The following is an 18,418-nucleotide window of genomic DNA, read 5'->3' as shown; positions in this document are numbered from 1 at the left end:
TATTCGTCTATTAAGTATTTTGCGAATGTTCATATCTCGCTTAAACTAATTGACTATTTTAATTCGATTCAGCTTTGTACAAAGAAGTATTTTCAGACATGGAAACGTAATCATTGACACTAAAGCACACAAGGTGTTGCTCTTATCGTCTGTAACAGCCAAAACAAATATGCCAGCTTGTTACCAACACTGTAAAAGCAGGCCGTTATTATTATTACACAGCCTCAACAGATGCACTGCACAAAGGACCGAAAGATCAGCCAAGTTTTTTAGCACATGGTCTGACTTCCTTAGATACACCTGCTGAATTTGTTTTACAAGATGAGAGGACCACGTATAATTCCTGACACATGGTAAACCACACTGCAGAAAATACGTAAAGCACAACATGTTTTAATGAAACACAGCTAAGAAATACGAATACAGCTAATTTTAGACTTTTGATTTTGTTGATGTGTAGGTTGAGATATGAGGCAGTCCGAACATTTGCTGACTGTATCTTGAATTCACAGGAGAGGATATTTGTGCGGGACCTGATTATACTAAGGTTGACCATCTGTTCATAGGTACGGGTTCCAGAGAAGATGGTGGCCGCTGTGCTCACCTCAAGCAAACATGTTCAACCTCATGACCAACTGCTGCGCCTGGTTCTCCAAAATACAGGAGCCAATCAGGTAACAAAAACGACATTTCTTGTAAAATGACAGAGGGAAATCAAATGTATGATGAGTATCTGAAAATGTGACCTGTGATGGATAGGATGGCATGGCCTATCTTTCAAATTCAAGAGAACACAAATGTAATCAGTTTGGTTGAACCTTCTTTGACCTTAAATACAAATAAAAGCATTCTGTACAAAAAAACAGAAACAATCTTCTTTCTTTTGACATTTTCGTATAGTATTTAGAGTGAGGTCTCATGATAATGCCTCATGTTGAAAGCAGCACTTTAATTCAATGAAATCAAAACATCTTGTCCTGACAGTATTTGTGATATCGTATTTGTGTTCAAAGAGTGAATATATTATTGTATCTTGATGGCACATGTCATTTACAAAAGCACTTCTTTGTAGGAAAGTTACCATTTTGGTGGTTGGTCTTGACAAGGCAGGAAAAACATCCTCCATTAAAGGAATGTTAAAAGGTAATTCAAGAGTACATTGAATACTGAATAAACTAAAAGTTCCTAAATCTGGAAATGGACTGAAGATCTACCTATGTTTTACTTCCTGTCCTTTCAGTGCCCCATACTGTAGAAACAGGACCCACTCATGGCTGTGTGAAAAATGAGCTGAGAGTGGAGAACTACATGGTCACCTTGCTGGATGTGGGGGGGTCGGCCGAGTCCAGAGGAGCCTGGATGGAGCTCAGTGGAGAGGCCCATGGGATCATCTTTGTGGTGGACTCCTGTGACAGGCAGAGGATAAAGGAGGTCAAGGAGGTTCTGGCAGAGCTGCTGAAGCAACCCAGAGTGGCAGGAAAACCTGTATTAGTGTAATTATACTCAACTTCTTACATGCATTACATGTGTGATCAAACATCATGTGCAAAGTAGAGTAAAACTAGAGCCCTCTAGTGGCGGATTGGGGGAACACTGAAATAACTAATGACTCGATAACTGTGAAGCTAAACGTAACTTAGGCCTGTGCTGAAACCTTTTCTTCTTAGGTTGGCTAACAAACAGGACAAAATGAATGCTTTACTGGGAAGTGAGCTGATTGAGAGTCTCTCATTGGAGAAATTGGTCAACCAGAGCCGTTCTCTGTGCCATATTGTAAGTATTAAAAGTGTGAGAATTAATCATTAGAAACATACATTTCTTGTAGGAATTGTAACAGACCAACCTTTTTTTCTGTCCTTCACAGGAGCCTTGTTCAGCCTTAACTGATCTGCGACGCTGGTCGGAGGGAAAGACTCTACGAGGCCTTCGCTGGTTGCTGCGGGCCATAGCTCTGGATTACCCTGAGCTGCGCAGTCGTGTAGCACAGGACAGCAAGAGACCTCTGGAACCAGGAGAGAGGCAAAAGACCTGGAAAACAGAGAAAGTTCGCAAAAAAACTAAGGGGGAACGGTAAGAGATGTTCAACATTATGAATATTGTACAGATCAATATCTATTATTTATTCTGACTATCTTTTATGAAAACATTTTTCCTACCTCAGGATGCGTTCCAGTAAGTCAGATCTTCGCCAGGTTCATCGGCCAAAAGAAAAGGCTAAAAAGACAAAGGGTGAAGGAAAGCTTCAACCCATACGAGACATGCTGCAAAAGGTCAGTATCTTGCTTGACTTCATACGTATATTGTATATGTACAATACATTTTACCTTAACAATGTTCAAAAATAATATTTACACTCCCACAACTAATCATACATTGACAGTACAGTTCAAATTAAACTCACCCTTTTTTAAATTCTTTACAGGAGAACACTCTGAAAGAAAAGCTGAGGAAAAAGAGGAAGAAGAAGCCGGTTAAGGTCAAGGAAGGTGAAAAAGATCAAGCCAAAGCAAATGAACAGGAGGAAGAAGAGGGTGACGTTAATGGAGAACATGAAAACTCTGGTCACAGAGAGAAAGCAAGCAGTGCCCTTATTCCCCCGAAGAAAACCAAACCGAAACGCAAAACAAAGGTGAAAGAAGATGCTCTGGACGTGCCAGAATCAAACAACAATGGAGAGAAGCCACTCAAAGGTAGAAATCAGTTATTAATGGCTTATACATATTTTGCTTTTCAACTGTTTAAGAATGGGAATATAACATTTCCTTATCTTATGTATAGCTAAGGGGGAAAAAAGGAGAAAGAAAAAAGTTGTCAAAGTGAAAAGGAAGAACAAGATCAACACAGAGGAGATGTCGGGAACTTACTCTCAACCTGTGGACCTGTCTGCAACATTTGGTGAGCCTCATTTACGTCTTCCATCTCCAAATCAAATGCAATTACCGTTGGAGTCTGAAATTGAATGAAATCAAAGCTTTACATTTAAAAAGACGCATCTTTCTCCTGACAGATCTGTACCGAAAAGCAATAATGGCTCTGAAGGAACGTCAGGATCAGGGACAGAGAGCGTGAATCTTGCTTGAGTCCTGAGACCTGAATGTGAGGATGTTGTCCACGGCGTTGGACATAGGCACACTACATTACACTAATTCAAAGATGAAGAAGTTATTTTTACACTTTTGATATAAGTGACCTGATCCCTGAACCTTGAGAATGAAACTGCAAATTCAAATGTGTTGTGAAGGGTGGGTCTGCATAACTATGTCATGATAGAAACATCAATAATAATAAATAAAATAAAATGAAAAAAATGTAAGATAAAAACTGAAATAACAATGTATAAATGTTTTCAATTTAAAAATGAAATTGAGTACCTGGCCAAAATGATAATGGAGGTTTTGTTTGTATACATTTATAAATGTTAATTGTTAGTGGAATATATTTTTTATGGGTTTTGAACACTTTCTAGAAATGATTGGGCAGTGTATGAGATATTCTTAAAAAAATAAAAATGTTTTCTCTACTGTGTGGCATATCTATTGTGCTAACATTATTAAACCATCAAAGCATCATATTAGCATGGGCCCTAAATTTGGTATGAAAAGAAAATGGCTGTATACCTCAGAAACTATGGAGCACAATCAAGTAGGCTATTTGGTATAAAAACTTGAATACCAAATCATTTATGAGATTAAAATCATGAGGTGTTGATAATATAGCTTATATTTCACAAGGTAGACATTTACTGTATCCAAATAAGCGTTTTCCAATGCTCTAAATTAAAGCTGTCAGTAGGCATACTAACATGTTTCCTTGTCATACTGAATGGAAACTAGAGGGCAAAAGAGATATTTAACATTATTTTTGAGAACCAAGAACAAGATGAGATACACTCTTATGTCTGGATGGTAGATATGAAGTACAAGTACCTCAAAATTGTACTAGAGTAATTGCACTTAGTTATTTATCATCACTCTGTACAAGCTCCCGTCAGTTCTCTCCTGCTCCTGGATGCGACGCAGAGAAAGGGTACCAGCGCGACGCCATCTTTGTCGTTCAGCCAGAGAAGCCCATCCCCCTGGTGCATCTTCACCGGGAAACGGACTATCATTCATTTCACTGTGGGAAGCGCCTGCTGCACTAACGGTGGGCAAAGATGGCCTCACCAAGGACAGTTACTATTGTGGCCCTTTCTTTTGCTTTAGGTTTATTTTTCGTCTTCATGGGAACCATTAAGCTCACTCCGAGGCTAAGCAAAGATGCATACAGTGAAATGGTGAGTAAACAGTGATGTGTGGGGGTTCAGGCTATTGTTCTGTGCGAAACGCTCTCAGGCTCAAATAATGTGAGGAGATGCTGACCTAAATAATCAAAGATACGGCCAGTTAATCTTTTCGGTATTGGTTGGTGGGCTCTTCTAATCTGACTATGTTTGTTCAATTTTCCCAAAGATCATCCTGTATTTAAAATGTTCAGACCTTCTGAAACAGTATGGTCTCGTCAGTAACACAGTTAGCACATTGGCTATATTAGGCCTGTGTGTTCTAGAAAACCCTTCATGTATGTTGGTAATGAAACAGATAGCATCCTGGAATCGGTGTGGGTAAATAAAACAATAGCAAGTGTGTCTATCATAAGATAGTAAACGGTAAAACAGGGATCAATAATGGACGATAGACTCCACCGTATTAATTCATAATATAATGTAGCTGCACGATGCAAACATGTATACAGGAAAATCAACACATTTCTAAAGTATACCTTGATCTGTATAGCGTAGTAGGTTGCGGCTGCTGAGCTTCTCGCTTTATATGAAGAGCAATGGCGGCTGATTTCTAGCAAATTCTGTGAGAGGCACCCACTGGTGCTGATGTTGAAATATCCTGTGTGCAAGATGCTAGCTGTCATGCATTAGGTTTCATGCTAAATCAAAACTCATACGATAAGTTTGAATTCATGTGTTTATTGGTTTTCTTTAACTGGGTAGAAATAGGTCAAAGAGTAATCGTGCAACCATAATTTTTAAATAGCCTCACTAAAAGAAGTCCCTGTGCATTTGTGTAATGCTAAGAGATATTTAACGGTATCTTTGTACATTATCCTTTCAGAAAAGGGCATACAAGAGCTATGCCAAGGCATTGCCCGGCTTGAAAAAGATTGGCATCAGCTCGGTCCTGCTTCGTAAGATCATTGGCTCTCTGGAGGTGGGCTGTGGTGTGGTGCTTACCCTCGTACCGGGCCGTCCAAAGGATGTGGCCAACTTCCTGCTGCTGCTGGTCATGCTCGCTGTCCTGTTCTTCCACCAGCTAGTAGGAGACCCCCTGAAACGGTACGCCCACGCTCTAGTCTTTGGTATTCTGCTCACCTGCCGACTTCTTATTGCCCGCCAAAGTGACGACCGGCCAGAGAGAGAGGACAGCCGAGAGGAACAGCAAATAAATGACCAGGAAAAGAACAAGGTCAAGCAGTCTTAAGATGCTCTTCTACTTCGTCAAATCCACAATAAAGGGAATTTGGTGCGTCCCTCTTGTTTGTTGGAGAGTCATTCAAATGTTGAAGGAATCAGTCACTTCCACTAATAAATCCCCTCACATCATCTCCTTTCCCATCCAGCTGGCGGACTGATAACTCTCACCTACTCCTCTGCACTCTCACTGTGAAACTGAGAACTCCTGATCCGTTTATCCTCAACATGACCGTGGACAATCATACCTGTGGAAACTCTCATGAGATCAGCTCATTGTCTAAATAGTGAATCAATTTCCTCTATTTATTTCAGTCCTACACTGTGTTAAATGTATTTTGTTTTTAAATGATTTCATTTATGTTATGTCAAAAATGATTTGAGAATGCTGTTTTTCCATGTAAGAATCTTTGTAGCTTCTTTTTTTTTACTGTACGTAGGAGAGACTAATCATTTATGAATTTCAATAATGTCTAAAGCATGTTTCATTTGGTCAAGAGTATAAACATTAACCAATATGAGCACTTTTGAAACAATTTTGTACTGATTATACATCATCTAGTATGACATATCCACATCATATTTTGGTGTAGTGTTACCAGAACACAATTCTGGAAAGAAAAAATGAATACAGCCTTGTTCATTTCATCTCAGTACATTTTTGTAGAAGTGCACATGTCACCCTTTCTCCTAAAGTGAAAATTGCAGAATATTATTTTTCTCCTTTCAGTTCAGTTACCACAGTGAAGTTGTTTAGCTGGAAAGTATAGCATTTGCTGCCTTGGGTGTCTTCTGCTAGCGTGCACAGCAAAACATAACTCAATCAAAAAAGTATTGTTGCCTGTTAAAAATTTAATTTTACCTTTTTTGTAATTCACAGTTCAAGTCTAAAGCATATTATCCTATTCTTTAAAAGACAACTTCTGATTAGTTTGGCTATACTTTTTCTGTTTCAAAAATGTAAACTCAAAAATTCATATTACAGATCTGCTTTAGGAATGAAATCTCATTGGAAAATCCTGTCATTTAATTTCGAGATTCACAATATTTCTGTAAATGATATACTTAAAATAAAGAACTGGAGGTGAGATTGACTAAATAGTGTTTGTTTTATAAACTCCCTTGAATTTGTTTTAGTCAAGTTATTTACTTATGCAACAAATTATGATTTGTTTGTAGTTATGTTATATACTGTACCTTAAGTCTGTCCCTGTCAAGATAAAGCCATCAAATCAGCACATAAGCTACATCCGTTTTACGGGCCAGATATGCAGTGCTTGTCTCTCTGCCCTGTATCATACTTATTATACTGTATGCAGTACAGGTTTGTCACTTTTATGATCTTAACTTAACTTGTATAAACTAAAGTAGCTAAGAAAAAGGATAATAATTAGATGAAAATGTGATACATTCGGTGCCATTTTCAACACAGGAAAACTCTTCTTTAATTCTAATCCTACATGGGCATAAAAGGACCATGCACTTGGTAGACCGACCGGATGAGGGGAAAAAGAGCATAACTCAGACACAGGCGTCCTTCTGTTATGCCTCTTGCCTGGAAAGTCACTCTGGTATTTGCATAACAGCTTTAGCAACATAAAAACATAAAACTTAATGAAGCACTGAGCACATTTTATAAGAGATTGTACCCTGAGTGTCTTTCATACAATGTTTTTTTTTTATTAATTGGACCTGGTTTTCAAGTAAGATTAGTTTGGATCAGGGTTCTCAAATGTTAATGTTTGTTGACTATTTTGGTTTGTTTTCTGAAATAGTAAATAGAATTATTTTGTGTTTTGGACAGTTAAACAAGAATTTTGATTATTTTAGCCTGTTCTCTGGGAACTTTATTCTGATATTTCATAGCCCAAGGAAATGATGTTATGATCTTGAAATACTTACATTTGATAATCCATTATATATATTAATTTTGATAATACATTATATACATTAATTTTCGTTGTGATGCTCGCACAGCAAAGAAAAATTAACATTTACAAAAACAATTTTTTTGGAGAGTGTTACATTCATATTCACCTTACCTATGAAAAGTGCTGATGGTGAGAGGGGGTCAAAGATGATCCCGTGAGTTTTTTACATGGGACAGTGTTTCTACACAGCAGTGCTGCTGCTAAATATGTTAAATGCCATATTTCAGTTTATGACAACACATTAAATAGCCTACGCCAAGTCACAAACTTCTTCGATAAAAGCGGTATGTGATCAGGCTATCAAACATTTCTGTGAAGCGGTGCGTAGCGTAATTATCTTTACTGTTGAATACTGACCAGTTTTCGACGGGATTTATTAGCCTCCTCTCATGAGACGTGGGGCCCTTCTCACTTCTCTTATTTTTAATTTCCTCGCTCCTCGGTCTCGGTCTCATCGGAAGTTGATTTGTCTGCGCCATCTTGAGTAGCGTCCTTATTTTTGTCGGAGGAGCGAGGAGTGATAATGGAGGAGCTATAATCGAGGAACCACCAGACCATCCTCCGATGAAATCCTCAGACACTCGCCCCGCCCCCTTACTGTGTATCGCTCACTGATTGGACGATGCAGTGCATGCACTGATCTGATGCTTGTTGACATGAGAGCAGTTTCCCAGCGGAGTGAAGAAAATACATGAACCTCACGGGAGTCACTACTCCTCAATTTATACCGTGTTTTTTTTCAATTAATGTATCATTTAGTTACACATAGGTGATATATCTGAACAACAAAGTGGTCAAAAATCCTTTTATTCATTTTTTGGAAACATTTTCATGATCGCTTTTTTCGTTTTACATTTTCATTTATTGTCATTTCCATTCAGTCAGTCATTAAGTGCTATTTAAAATGTTAATTTGCTACATATCCACACAAACAAACAAAGTGTTCAATCCAATGAATGTTAATCTAACTGGGTTTTGATTGGTTTTGATAGATAATATATCTATTTTTCTTCTCTTCTCTATTTTATTTATTTTGTGCACTCTAATCAATATTAATCAAACTATTGTTCGTTTATACATTTTAAGAATGGCGTTTATCTTTTTTGAGAATTAGTTCTTATTTTATTTTATTTATTTGGGTCTACAACAGATGATACAAATGTTTGTGTCAGTAAATGTGTACTAACAGAGGCGGGGGTGTGTGTGGAAATAACGGGGACAGAGCTGGCTGCTGTCAGACGATCTGCTGTGCAGCGTCATCACAAACGGACGTCGCTTCACGTGACGCTCCGGAGGAACATGGTCCCATTGCTCTTAAAACTCATTTCCCTGCTTCTCGTGGTTTCCTTGCGTCTCTCCATGCTTCCCTGGTAGGAGGGACTAGTCACAGGGAAACGACGCAAGTGAGGGACGCAAGGAATCCATTTAACCGAAGTGAGAAGGGCCCGTCACTATCCTACCACTATCCGTCCCCCTGCCCGATCTGTACTGCGCATGTGCGAGATGGTCCGCCATAATGGTTATGGCTAGAAAGGATCCGTCTAGTGTAAATATGACGTCACGTTCTCGTTGTAACTCTCGTTGTAATCGGAGCGGCTCGGAAACACATCTACAGCAGTAACATGATGCAACATACACATTAATGCAGCAGCAATATTAATAGAGAAACATCCGACATAATAGTAAAACACTGCAAGGGAACATTTTATTGCACCAGGAGCTATCTTGGGACTTTTACTGCGACAACGTTGACTTGCCTGTGAATAAAAAATAAACCATAGTGTTGGTGATCTACAGTGTTGTCATTCTTCTTTGAACACCAGCAAGACCGCTAACACCCTATTTCAACAATCACACTCCCTGTAATTGACATAATTAATAGATAGTTTAGCTTCTCATCATCATTTGCTGTGGCCAACTGATGTTAACGATCGTAACTGAAATGCTGCCTGCCAAACGTAAACATTCAGCCATGTGACATTCAGCCAAACTCTCGCGAGAGTTTTACACAAGACGGATCCTTTCTAGCCATAACCCGCCATAACTCCGGACGGCAACCCAGGAAGGACACTTGACACAGTGGCTTTTGGCAAAGCTGAAAAATAAAACCAGAGAGATGAGTTATTGTTATACAACGTGACTTCACTATTATTTAACAACTCTTTTTATGGGGTTCTTTTATTTGGGGTTAAGTACATTGTCAGAAAAAGTGAGGAATGAATGTAACTTCTGTTAGACAGCTATCATACTGAATAAATATTTACTGTGAATGTATGCAAAAATGTATGGCATATGGCTGTCTAACAGAAGTTAAATCCATTTCTCGCTTATTCTGATGGATATAACTTCTGTTAGACAGCCATATGCCATACATTTTTGCATTAACATTAACATTACATTACTTATTACATACTAGATTTGTGTATATGGTACCTACACCGGTCTCTACCTGACTAGAGTCATGCTGTGTGTGTCCTAGTGATGTGTCGGTCGCGACCGAGCCGGCTCAAAGAGCCGGCTCTTTTAAGTGAACGACGGGAGCCGGTTCGCACCCGCGAATGAGCCGGTTCTTCTTCTTTTTTGCGGAGGGATCTAGATCGGCCTGAAGGGACATTATGCAATGTTCAATGTGCACATTATCCCGCTTATTACATGGCCACATTCTCAACAAAGTAAAGACATGATTCCCAATATTAATTGAAATGCTTTTATGGATTTAGAAAATTATTTTATTGATTTAAAAAATAGTTGTATTTATTTAATTTGACATGCATCCGCTCAAGAAAAATAGTCGGTTGTTACTGTTTGAACTAACGTAGTAACGGCAGGAACTGCTTCGATAGTGTTTTTGAGGAGCTTTTTGATTACAGATTTGAAAACATCCTTGCTTGCTTTAAAAGTAGCACAATTCATTATGTAAAACCTTGGAAAGTATCTAGATATCCCTGCCCTAATGCCAAAGTAAATATCAACTGATGTGTCGCCGTTTGATGTCTATGTCTGGACCGCATGCGTAAAAAGGAGGGTTTCTCCCCCGTTACTTCTCTTCTTACTTCTATAAGAATAAAACACGGAGGAGGGAGATCCCTTTTTCTCCCCCTCTTCTGAGAGCCCAGCAGCTGATCTCACGCTCCCCTCTCCTGCAGGGGGGCGTGGTCAGCTGCAGCTCACAGAATCGGCCTTTTCTTTAAATATCATTTTAAAATGTCGATACAGTAGCCTCTTTTTTAAAATAGTTTTTAGGTGCTGCTATCTGTTTTTTCAGTGCATTCATTGGGGTGGTATCAGAGAGTTACAAGGGTCTGTAAATGCAATGAAAACATTTGGCCACAGCAAATCATTTATATTAAACATGTGATTTTTACTTTTGAATACTTCAGTACAAAGCAGAGCTCTCAAGTCTCACGCATTTGGCGTGAGACACACGCATTTCACTCCATTCACACGCTTACACGCCACACCTTGTATTTCTCACGCTGAGATTTCCAGGGTACCGCCCACCAAGTTGCGCCGCAATTTTGTAAACAAACTAGGCTTGTTTGAGACGCGTGCACTCCACTAGCACCCCCCCCCCCGTTGACATTCGCGTTACAGAGGGATTCATACTCCACTAGCACCCCCCCCCCCCCCCGTTGACATTCGCGATACAGAGGGCTTAATACTCCACTAGCACTCCCCCCCGTTGACATTCGCGGTACAGAGGGGGAGCCAGAAGTTGGAGTACCAAACACCGCTGCCAAAATCTCACTCTGAACTCTGTTCAAAACTTGAGAGCCCTGGTACAAAGGATGTATTGATTAATGTAAGTGATATATGTGTACACATAGGCCTATACATCGTTGCTTAGTCAAAACAGGGCTACATTTGATTTAATTATAAAAGGTATAATGTGTGGTAAACTGAAGAGCCGTTTGGGAGCCAAAAGAGCCGGCTCTTCTTGGTGAGCCGAGCCAAATGATCCGGCTCACCAAGAAGAGCCGGAATTCCCATCACTAGTGTGTCCGTTAGGAAACACGCTGTGTACAATAGTTCCAGCAAACATCCACTGATAAACTCCGATGTTAACAACCTCATGATAACCTCATATGTTTTAATTTAGGATCATACCTGTGTTTAGTCTAGAAAAAGGTAAATGTGTGCATTTATTATAAAGTTATGTATATTTACCTATATTTACAGACTGTTGCAAAAACTAAGAAGCTTATAAACATCAGGTTTAAAACTAAAAGAGCTTTGCAAAAAAGTAACACAATGAAATATGTTTGGAGTTTTATTTGAGTTTTTAATTTACATTTTGTGTCTAAGAGATGCCGATTTGAAACCGTTGTTACATACAGTTACGGCATTTCCTGTTTCTGCCGGAGAGACGGGAGTCCGTCACAAAGCTTGCCGCTGTATTTACTCCCTCCATCTGACAGGAGGGAGCCTCGTCGAGCTGCGAGTGTGGCTACAGACGGAGTTCACTCCGTCACAGACGGGTAGGGTCGAGGGAGTGATTTGGGATTGGGCCCTACGGTTGAACTGAAGCCAAACAGACTACAACTTCCGCGAAGCACCCGTCTAAAAAAAAACGACTGCGCATGCCCAGACCAAACGGTCGCGCGGAGTTTGAGTTTTGTTTGAATGGCTGAAGACGGAGTGTTTTTTATATTTTAGCAATGTAGAAATGGCAGCACAGTTAAAATTATCAGGGCCTTCGGATTCGGCTCTATCGTCTCTAACCGACGAGTCTGTGTCCAGTCGGACCAGCAACAGAAGTTTGAGAGTCGCAGAACAGGAGAGGAGAAAGAACGAGGCGGTGGACCCGTCTGTTCTGGCCCTGAAGTACTTCTCTGACGGTAGTGGACTCAACTCAACGGTCGATGGGAGATGATGCTTTTATTGTTACCGATCTACAAAAGATAAATACGTTAACCCTTGCCTTTTGAGTTCTAGTATGATGCATACAAATAGTCCGGGATAACAAGTTACTTTCTTGTTGCTTTTTGGTTGTAACTTTACTGAAAGCTTGCATAGCTACTTATTAGCTCCCAAATCAGTGGAGAAGGGAGGCTAACCAAAACAAAGTTAGCCTCAGCATTGAGGAGGCAACGTTGGTTATTTACAGACACGGACAACAATATCATTATTAAAATCCAGTGGTTTAATGTAATATATATAATTTACTTGAGAACTGTACATAAGTATTCATTTGAGGTACTTGTACTTTACTTGAGTATTTCAATGTTATGCTAACGCATATTTATACTCTGCTGCCTTGTTCTTTTACTCGAGTACAATTTTGAAATCAGGACTTTTACTTGTAGTGGATTTTTTTTAAGACCATAGTATTTGTACTTTTAAAGGATCTGAGTACTTCTTGAAAATACTGTTAAAAGCTTGATAGCAGAGGAGAAACTCGGTGTTTGGTGATGTAATCTGTTGTATACTTAATATGAGACCCACACTTTTGTTAGGGGTTTGCTTCCAAATAAGACTTATCTGACCTAATTATTATTGCACTATACAATGTTACTGCAATTTATCACTAAGATCTTGAGATAAGAATATTGACAATATTCTTCAGATCCACAGTGTAAATGATGCACAGGAGTATCTTAATTATTAATACTTAGAATTTTGAATTAATTAGGCATGTACTTTTAAAACTAAAACAGACAACTAGAAATTAAAACACAATGTTACTTGTGACTCCTGTTTATATAACATTGTACCAGAGTGGCTTACACAATTTGTTCGTGCAAGACAGCCTTCAGATAGTTTGTTCCTTTTTTTTATTTTTATAATTGGAATACATATTTCCTGCCTTTTCACAAAAACACATCAATGTGATTATTAATGTTAAAATTGTTCCAGGATTTGTTTCTAGATCACATCAACACTACAGACTGTTTTATGTAATGCTCAACAGTCAATTAAGAAACCATCACATTCCAAAATATTATGTGATGGATTTTATGCTCTGCTAAACTGTTATATCTAGCAGTTTTCATTTCTAGTAATCAATTAAAATGACCGATTTTCTCAGATAAATACTTGTCTTGTATGTTTGAAACTGTTGTGATTATTTTTTAAATATTCTTGCTTACACACACTCTGATGGGATGTTTTTCCTCCATCCTGTAGTTGAAGCAGGTACTCCTATCCAGGGTAACGATGAGGTGGAGAGGAACCTGGTCCTGGTGGAGCAGGTGGCCTACAGAAATGGACTTTCACCAGAGGCCATCTCTATTATGCTGGAGTTTACCATGAGCCTCCGCATGGGTAAGACATTCACTTTGCAGCAGATAAGGTTTATTGTAAACGCCAATTGTTAACCATAACCTGAAGTTATGGCACACAATTTGATCTTCCCAAAAGTATAGGTACACCTGTGCAAAAGAGATTATTGTACAAGTGTTACTGTCAGTAATAGGATGTGCTTCTTTTAACTGACTTGTTTCTGTGAATTTATTTGTGTAGGACATAGCCTTTGTCCCCGGGTGCTGAAGTGTCTTATACCCGTCACCGTGGTGCCACAGGAGGCTGTTGTTCGCAGTGTGTCCTGGCTCGGAGTTGGCAAAATACCTGTCAGCACACAAGTAAGTGCAATTGGATTTGTCTAGATTCTTGTCACCATTTTGCTGTATGAGTAATTTAGAAGTATGTTGATCGAACATACACACCTTTACCCTCAAAGAATAACATCAATTTTACAATTACTAAGGTTATGCCATGAACTGTCTTTAATAAAAAGGATGTGATTTAAATCTATTACTCTCGTGTGTCTTTCTAACAATATAACAATTTTGTCAATTGAAAAAAGAGGTTCTGCTAAAAAGAAAATGATAATTTGAGATAAGAGAGTTACATTTAATGTATGTTAATAATGTATGTATCGTTCTTGAGTTGCACCCCAGTTAACCCATTTGTATGTTTACGTTGCATTTACTACTTACAGGTTCTTTTCATAAAGTGGGTGTTGACCGTCTTTGACATGATTGATGCAAAAGACCAGCTTCGAGCTATCTATGGCTTCATCTTCAGCTACGTCTCAGAGGAAAATCTGGTATGTGTGATGATTATGCTTTTTATAGTCAGATGGCACCAAAGGGAAATTGTACACGTGCACACACATCTCTGAGCCTCGAATTTAGGTTCACTAATCTTATTTGTCATGGTGATTTTTAAACAAATTTGAAATGACAAGCGCATCACTGTTTATGAATACTCTTCCTTGTTCAGGAAACATAAATAAAGGTTCATTTCTGCCTGACTAGACAGATAATGCGTTTATCTGGCTAAGGCCGACAATACAATCATCATTTGTGATGAATGTAATGTCCTGTTTGTTCAAAACTGAACTACTGTCTTCTTACCAGTGTAAGTAAATGAATGCAGCACTGTAATCATTATGTGATATTGTTTCCACTGAAGAACTTCTAAGATGTAAAGTTGATATTTTGTCACATTATTTCAGTCTCCTTACATCTGCCATCTGCTGTACCTTTTGACCACAAAGCAAGCTGGTAAGTCTCACATGTTCACACCTGAAGAGTCTGTACTGATATTGTTTCACAAGTACTCTGCTATTTCCTCTTTTCTGTATCACTGTATTGTAAAAAATAATGTTTTTTTTCTCTTGTAGTGCGAGTCGTCAGAGTGAGGAAGCTACTGGAGCTACAGTCTAAACTGGTAAACACTCTGCTGATATAATGCCATCTAAAGCTATTTATAAAAAAGCTACATATTTATTAGCTAACTAAGTAGGAAACTATGTTCATAAGATATCCCAGGAATTGTCTTTTGCTCAGTACAAACAGTTACCCTTTCAATAGAGTTGGTTATTGTTAGATTCCACATTATCAAGAACCATCAATCAAATATAAAAATGTCAAGTACAAAGATGTGCCATATTGAGTGTGTTGATATCGTTTCCTCAGGGGAGGCAGCCGTTCCTGCTGAACCTACTGTCCCTTTACAAGGTGTTTTGCCCTGAACTGGTGACGCTCTCCATCCCATCACGATCTAAGGTTTGTACACTATGGAACAAGCATGTGATGCTCATTATGTGCGTATAATAACGTGTGGGGCCATCATCTCTAAAGCCCCAATGAAACTGTATGTTTTCTGTTATCTTACAGAGTGTGTTTAAGAACCACAATATGCCCTGGAAATCAGCTTTCTTTGCCGTCCAGAAGAGGAACGGTTCCCAGGTTGCCTCCAGCATCACCCTGGCCTCCGCATCGAAAGATGGGACCAACCGCAGGAAGCGGGTATGCGAGCCTTTCCACATTGTCAGATGCAATCACTCCTGCTACACTACAGTTACTGCTAGGGATGGGTATCGTTAAGGTTTTAATGGTACTACTACTTTTATCGATACCGCTTATCGGTCCGGTCTTTTAACGGTACTCTTATCGGTTCTTTTGGAGAAAAAAATAAGATAAACAAAATTAACATTGCTTTTTATTTAAATTAAATACATAATATTTCACATCAAAAGAAACAACAATGTTTTAACAAATCGTATTCAATAATCTGATGACAGAACTGTAAACAGAATAGCTGAAACTTTAACAAAATAACTAACTCTGTTACCTCTAATCATTAACCCATGTTTGAATAATTGAGTTAACTCCGTGTGTTGCTGCTAGCATACATAACACCTGACGTGGAAACGTTACTCGTGGATGGGGCTACAGAGCTGCTAGAAAGACAGTCGAACCCGGTGCATTCCTCCGTCTGGATGTGGTGCACTTTTGCTAAATGTTTAGACAAATTGCTCGTGTTACCGCCCTTACATGCTAAACTCTTATTGCACTTTTGGTAACGAGGATTGTCCACATCGAGACGGGTAAAGTTTAACCACACCTCGGAGCGCGTTCTCTCCGCCATCTCCTCCGTGTGTGTGTGTTGCTGCATATAGCAGCTGCGTGTGTGTAAACTGCCCCGCCCCCTCGCAAGCAGGCGGGGGACAGAGAGATCTCTCGCCTGGATTGGAAAGATGGAAAATACAAAAAAGACGCATTTTGCAGTCTTTTTGCGTATTAGAAACAGAGTTGGCGAGACTAAAACTGCAATATAATGTTTGTGTAGCAATAATACATATGACATATATTTTTTACATGTCTCCAGTACCGATAAAAAGACCGATACATCGGAGCTTAACGGTACCACGGTCTTTAATAATTCAGCCCCGGGGCCCGTTTAATACCGGGGCTCGGTACCCATCCCTAGTTACTGCTGCTGCTTCCCAATGCCATGCATTCTACACTTCAAAGTTTATAATTTTCAGTATATGTTGGAATTGTTGGGAATATTTACATTTCATTTTACATTTAAATTCAGTTTATTACTGAGTTTAACTTGACTTACTTATATTATGATGTCTTTATTTAAGGGGGAGAGAATATGCGTATTGCACTAACTACGACCCTAATGCTATTGCTAAACATATCAATAACACCTCTGACTAAAAACTGATTATAGACATCAGCAAAATTACATTTTACTAGATTGTAACTAATAACTTTGCCCCTGAGTGTGTGTGGCGAGCCGTGACTTTGTGTTATGTACCACAGCTTGGAAAAGCTTAAAATGTCCCTCTTTTTTTTTTAAATGGTTGAAAAGCGATAACATTTGAGTAAAAAGTGTATGATATACATTTCTTTATTGATTTGCTTATCCTGACTTAAGCTTTTTATTAATGCATTTTTAGTAAATAAGACAATTATTCTATCCCAGGCTTGCCTTTATTTATTTTCTTGTCTCTTTTAGAAACACTACCATCTGGAATTGCCGGTATTGAGTTCTGTAGTAAATAAAGAACCTCAGACGGAGACGAGCAGAAGGCTGGTCCCTCTGGTGCAGATCCAATCTGTTGCTGAGCTCCTGGAAAATATGGACCATATAGAGGTACGCCTGCTGCGAAGAATCTCTGGCTTCTTTTGGGTTCCACCTCTGCCCCTTATTGTCTTGCTCCTTCTCAGTCTTTCACTCTTTCGGCTCCTTTCTAACTCAGCTTACGCGGTTTCGCTGTCCGAACACTTCTGGACTGGGAACAGTTCAGAAGTTAAGCAGCAGAATTCAACGTATGCCAGTGTGTCCTTAGGATGTGAAACCAGTCTATTTATACATTGTGATGTATCCTCACAGCCAGAGGGTGGTGCTGTGTTACTGTTATAACTGTTCTAGCATACCACCAGCATCTTTGTCCTAGACTAGAGAAACCACAGCAGAGGTTGCCTAGGGCTGTCATTTGTTTATCAGATTATAACCTAAAAGACAAAGCGCTTATCTTTTTTATTTATTTTTTCAAACAGGCCATTGTTCTTTTTGCAGATAAGACGGTTTATCTCTCCTATATGAGTAATGAAAGCCAAATAACTGGGATGAGATCGATCTGAGTAACGCATTGGACAAAGTTTCATAGCAAATGGTCATTTAAAAATGGCCCTCTATAAATGTCTATTAGCCCTGCAGATTCAGTGACCTCATAAACTAATATAAGTCATTTGAAATGACTCGCGGACTTTTATGCGTCATGCTACATAAATCCACCGCTTTCACAGACCACAAAGCCAACAATAAGCAATAAGGCTTTTGTAAAGTGATAGCATCCACTTTGTTTATCGCTAAGAAAGCTCTACTTTTTCCCGTACTTTAGAAAAGAGAGATAAGCACAGTCAATCACACACGTAAAACTATTTAGCAAAGACAGTGACAAAGGATCATTGCTTATTCTCCTCTCTGCCTGCACTCTTGTTATCAAAAGCAGAATGGTGCTTTCTTAGTTTAATGTTATTGTTGCTGCATAGCTATTGGAGAGCTGAGCTGTGTCCCGTCAGTCTGTCCTTTCCCCATCCATATTCATTTACTACACAGATAAGGCCCCCCATATTTTGAGGCAGCTGTTCATACACAATAAGAGACTGTATCAATTATCCAGTGTGATGGCAGAAACGTACTAGTGCTGGTATTATGGGGATTACTGGATACTGAAGAATTAGCTTATAGGTGGCCCACTCAATAAAAATCAAGGACA

General features: G+C 39.1%; 3 protein-coding genes across 6 annotated transcripts in view; all 3 read left to right on the top strand.

Annotated features, from left to right (window-relative positions):
- The window catches only part of arl13a (ADP-ribosylation factor-like 13A), a 28,721-nt gene extending 24,795 nt beyond the window's left edge, over nucleotides 1–3,926 (top strand). For 3 of the 4 annotated variants that reach the window (XM_079669853.1, XM_079669854.1, XM_079669851.1), the window contains exons 2-9: nucleotides 567–674; nucleotides 1,073–1,143; nucleotides 1,241–1,493; nucleotides 1,668–1,773; nucleotides 1,865–2,070; nucleotides 2,162–2,270; nucleotides 2,423–2,690; nucleotides 2,779–2,994. In XM_079669853.1, the coding sequence (XP_079525979.1) occupies nucleotides 567–674; nucleotides 1,073–1,143; nucleotides 1,241–1,493; nucleotides 1,668–1,773; nucleotides 1,865–2,070; nucleotides 2,162–2,270; nucleotides 2,423–2,690; nucleotides 2,779–2,963 (1,306 nt within the window). In that variant the 3' untranslated portion in view covers nucleotides 2,964–2,994. The other variant, XM_079669852.1, reaches the window with a different exon arrangement.
- Nucleotides 3,927–4,041: 115 nt separating this feature from the next.
- On the top strand, nucleotides 4,042–6,549 carry tmem35 (transmembrane protein 35). The gene is made up of 2 exons (XM_079669855.1): nucleotides 4,042–4,273; nucleotides 5,106–6,549. Exons 1-2 carry the CDS (start codon nucleotides 4,154–4,156, stop codon nucleotides 5,469–5,471), a joined length of 486 nt encoding a protein of 161 aa, XP_079525981.1. The 5' UTR covers nucleotides 4,042–4,153; the 3' UTR covers nucleotides 5,472–6,549.
- A 5,186-nt stretch (nucleotides 6,550–11,735) lies between these two features.
- cenpi (centromere protein I) overlaps nucleotides 11,736–18,418 on the top strand; it is a 17,327-nt gene continuing 10,644 nt past the window's right edge. Inside the window, 10 exon segments of the mRNA XM_079671334.1 lie at nucleotides 11,736–12,230; nucleotides 13,519–13,656; nucleotides 13,855–13,973; nucleotides 14,333–14,440; nucleotides 14,852–14,900; nucleotides 15,020–15,066; nucleotides 15,315–15,404; nucleotides 15,516–15,647; nucleotides 17,152–17,289; nucleotides 17,396–17,465. Coding sequence (XP_079527460.1) covers nucleotides 12,059–12,230; nucleotides 13,519–13,656; nucleotides 13,855–13,973; nucleotides 14,333–14,440; nucleotides 14,852–14,900; nucleotides 15,020–15,066; nucleotides 15,315–15,404; nucleotides 15,516–15,647; nucleotides 17,152–17,289; nucleotides 17,396–17,465 — 1,063 coding nt within the window. The 5' untranslated portion in view covers nucleotides 11,736–12,058.

This window comes from Notothenia rossii (assembly GCF_949606895.1).
Source record: "Notothenia rossii genome assembly, chromosome: 3".
In the NCBI taxonomy this organism is placed as follows: domain Eukaryota; kingdom Metazoa; phylum Chordata; class Actinopteri; order Perciformes; family Nototheniidae; genus Notothenia; species Notothenia rossii.
The sequence above is the reverse complement of the archived record's forward strand: the minus strand, read 5'-3'. Positions and strand labels throughout refer to the sequence as shown.